The 3,828-nt window shown below is 34.3% G+C and overlaps 1 protein-coding gene across 1 annotated transcript; it reads left to right on the top strand.

The window, feature by feature from the left end:
• The first annotated feature begins 213 nt into the window (after positions 1-213).
• On the top strand, positions 214-1,401 carry LOC111912038 (uncharacterized). The gene is made up of 2 exons (XM_023907789.1): positions 214-387; positions 1,003-1,401. Exons 1-2 carry the CDS (start codon positions 214-216, stop codon positions 1,399-1,401), a joined length of 573 nt encoding a protein of 190 aa, XP_023763557.1.
• Positions 1,402-3,828: the final 2,427 nt, after the last annotated feature.

Genomic DNA, 3,828 nt, shown 5'->3' on the forward strand with positions numbered 1-3,828 from the left:
TCAGCGAATAGCCGGTCGATGCCTCGGCATGCCGAGTTGGGCTCGTTAATTCTGTAGAAAGATGCTTAGTTTAACTGAGTAAATGTGACCAATGGGAGGAGGCACCAACTATATTTGTATTAAATGTTTTTTTAAAAATCCTATAAATACAACCTAATTTATTCATTTACCACATCAAAACCATTTTCTATTTCTCAAACATTCTCTCTAAAAATGTCGTCTTCGTCGGGCATGTTTGATGTGTTGCTTGAAACGATTATAGAGATTATTCAGGTGGTCGAACAGAAGATCGAAGAACTACGACAACAAAATGTGGATAATGCGCGCCAAAGAAAAAGAAGGTACATACAAAGATATCGTGAGGCGGCTAATGAAAAACTCATGCATGTTTACTTTTCCAAAAACACCAAATTTCAAGGATATTATTTTCGTCGACGGTTTTTATGCAAAAGAGTCAGTTTTTGCATATCATCAACTACGTGATAGCAGCGTGTCCATATTTTCAACAACGTTTAGACGCTAGAGGTATAGTTGGTTTTACTCCTTTTAAAAATGCACCGCTGCACTTCGTCAATTAATGTATGTCACTTCCCCCGATGCATTAGAAGAGAATCTTAGGATGTCCAGACTTACTGACGACAAATCCTTCACAAATTTTGTAAGTATATCATAAGATTATATGGTCTATGATATCTGTGCAAACCAACTTGTAGTGACGTCCAATAATTGTATGGTGCATATATTCAAATATGCATGACTTCCCTAGAGGATTTGTGGATATGTCATGCATTCTTTGGTTCAGTTAGTTCCCTCAACGACATTAATGTTCTTAAAATGTCTCCGTTACTCGATGAAATGTATAACGGGACCACAAAAGATTCTTCCTTTCAAGTGTTTGGAACGTTGTATAGGAACGAGTATTATCTTGTGGACGAGATCTATCAAGAGTGTTCTTGTTTTTTGAAGTCACTATATTGTCCAAATGATCGCAAATGTTTGTAGTTTAAGAGAGCTCAAGAGAAGGAGAGAAAGGATGTTGAACGAGCGTTTGGTGCTCTGAAAAAACATTGGCATGTTCTTAAATATCCCCCACCTTATTTGGAGGAGAAGAAAATGAGTGAGGTGATATATACTTGTATCATATTGTATAATATGATTCTCAAAAATAAAGAAAATGCAATATGTGAGTATAACGAAAAAGAGATTGTTCCACCAACACAAGCTTTTGAGGTTGGAAGCGAGGAGTACTTGGCGAGGAGGGTAATAATTTATGATTTTGACACGCATCATGTTCTTCATAGAGACTTGACGAAACATATTTGGACCGTCAACCACATCGATCTTAACGCGGAACCAGTTGATGATTTGGATGGTCAATTTTCCGATGAAGATGTCATTTAGGTCTATCTAGCTTTGGTAATTTTAATTTCCATGTTTTTATATTTAAATTCTAAGTTTTTTTTTGGTGTGTTTGTTGTGATTTTTGTTGAAGTTTAATGAAATTTTAGTATTAAATTAATTTGGTTAAATTGATTATTTTTAATATAAAATAATTAAAAAGAATAACATGACAAGTGTGGCAACCTATGCCATCTAAATGGTAAGTTTTTGATCCAGTGTGGCAAATCTGATGTGGTGCTGACATGGACCATGACAAACTTGATGGAAAACGTAGGTAACAACAACAATGATCTAAGCGGAAAAACAATTAACAATTAATCGTATTAGGGCGCATGTAACCTAAGGGATCTATGTCTTACACATAAATGCAACATAATATGAATTATTAAACTACAATAACCCTAATGAAATTAGAATTCATGAAGGAAGATTACATACCTTTGATTTGTTATAATAAACAAATCTAAAACCCTTCTTTAAAGCTTTTGGAAGCAAGCACCAGAAATCTCGTGCTTCTGATGGTTCACACCCAACCCTAGCAACTTGGAGACTTGAAGAGAGAAGAAAGGGAAGATGTAAATTTCAGGCTTGGCTCTTTGAAAAGGAGTGGCCAAAATTTGAAAGCCAAGGGTGCCTTTTATAGTGCTACTTGGAAACCCTATATAACCCTTAAATGAATAAACTAATATTAATTCAATTTGGTAATTATCCAACTTCCTATTTATCTATAAGGAACATTCCAGATCCCCTGGAATACCCTAAAACCATCCACCCCTTCCAAGGAAGGTTCTGGAACCTCTCTTGTTCAACTATTGAACAGTTACACTTTAACCCTTGTACTTTTAATTAATCCCAAAATTAATTGTAATTAATTTATGATTAATTCTTAATTAAATATTATGATTTCTAATTAATATATTATTTTCATAATATATTAATAAATTTATTTATTACATATAATAAATCAATAAATCACACTCCCGCTCTAAAAGTCATCCTATTCAATTACTAGGTCTGAAGGCAACCCAAAAGGACTTTGCTAATAATTCATGTATATACTAATTCAGTTATTGGCTTAGACACCTAATCCAATAGTCTCCCACTTGGATAAGTCTATAACTGCAATTACTAGTATAACTTCAAAATTAGACAACAAAGAATGCTTCCATAGCAGTCAAACTCTGAACTAAACAAACATTTAGTCCTAAGATAAGTGATCAAACATTCCTCCGTTCTACTAGATATCATACAAACATGAGACATGGATTAGAATCAATCTTATTGTCCAAGTTTTGTTTCTTGATTTCCCGATTTATGATGACGACATAAGACTTCAAAATAAACACATCAACTGAGTCATGGTTGGGCCCAACACTATAAGTCAATACCAAATCATCGTGGGGCCCAAAGATATCGCTTTTACCATTAGGGAAAAAGGAATGGATAAACTTTGACTTATATGCTTGTATCCTTTACTCACCAAATCATACATGACACTGCGTTTTATAACTTCATGTTGCTGATGCGTTTTCGCAACTCCATTGCACAACCGACTTGTAAATTACAACACATATATCTTTGTTTCAAGAATATAAGATATTATCATCTCACAATTACTCGTGATATAATCCATGAAGTAATTCTATGAGCGTGGGTTTATCCAATACTTAAATCTCCATTTCCAAGTACTCACGAATGTTGTAGCAATACACATTGTGATGTCTAACCTCCTTAGACAATCTACAATCCAATTCATGACAATCTTAATTCACTACTTACTTCCCAAAGTTTAAGTGACCGTGGAATTTAAATAATTACATTATTTAGGAAGTAAAAAATGCAAAACAAAACACAATAATAAGTAATTGACAAAGGTAGTAAACAAACTCATAAATAATCTCTATTATTTAATCACCAAAAGTCAATTACATTTATTTTGTTACAAATTTCAAACAACTCATCTAACTACTAAAAGTAATATCATCTCTTAAACCATTGATCCTAGCATGTTGATTATGCTTCACCCTACTTAGAGCCTCCATCAAAGGATTTGCATGATTCTCTTCATATGATACCCTCTTCACAATGAGGTGACCTTCTTCTACTCTACGTCTGATATAATGGTACTTCCTGTCAATATGTCTTGATTTGCCATGGTCTCTCGGTTCTTTAGTCAAAGCAACCGCACCTTCATTATCGCAGAAAAGCCCCATTGGTTCCTGAATGGTTGGAAATACTCCAAGATCTCCAATGAAGTTCTTTAACCAAGCTGCTTCCTTAGATGCTTCACTTTCCGCTATATACTCTGATTCATAAGTGGAATCAACCACTGTCTTTCTTGAAACTTTTCCAAGTAACCGCTTCACCATTTAATATAAACACCCAACCCGACTGATAACGAAAGTTGTCTCTATCTGTCTGAAAGCT

The sequence above is a fragment of the Lactuca sativa genome, chromosome 6, assembly GCF_002870075.4.
Source record: "Lactuca sativa cultivar Salinas chromosome 6, Lsat_Salinas_v11, whole genome shotgun sequence".
NCBI lineage: Eukaryota > Viridiplantae > Streptophyta > Magnoliopsida > Asterales > Asteraceae > Lactuca > Lactuca sativa.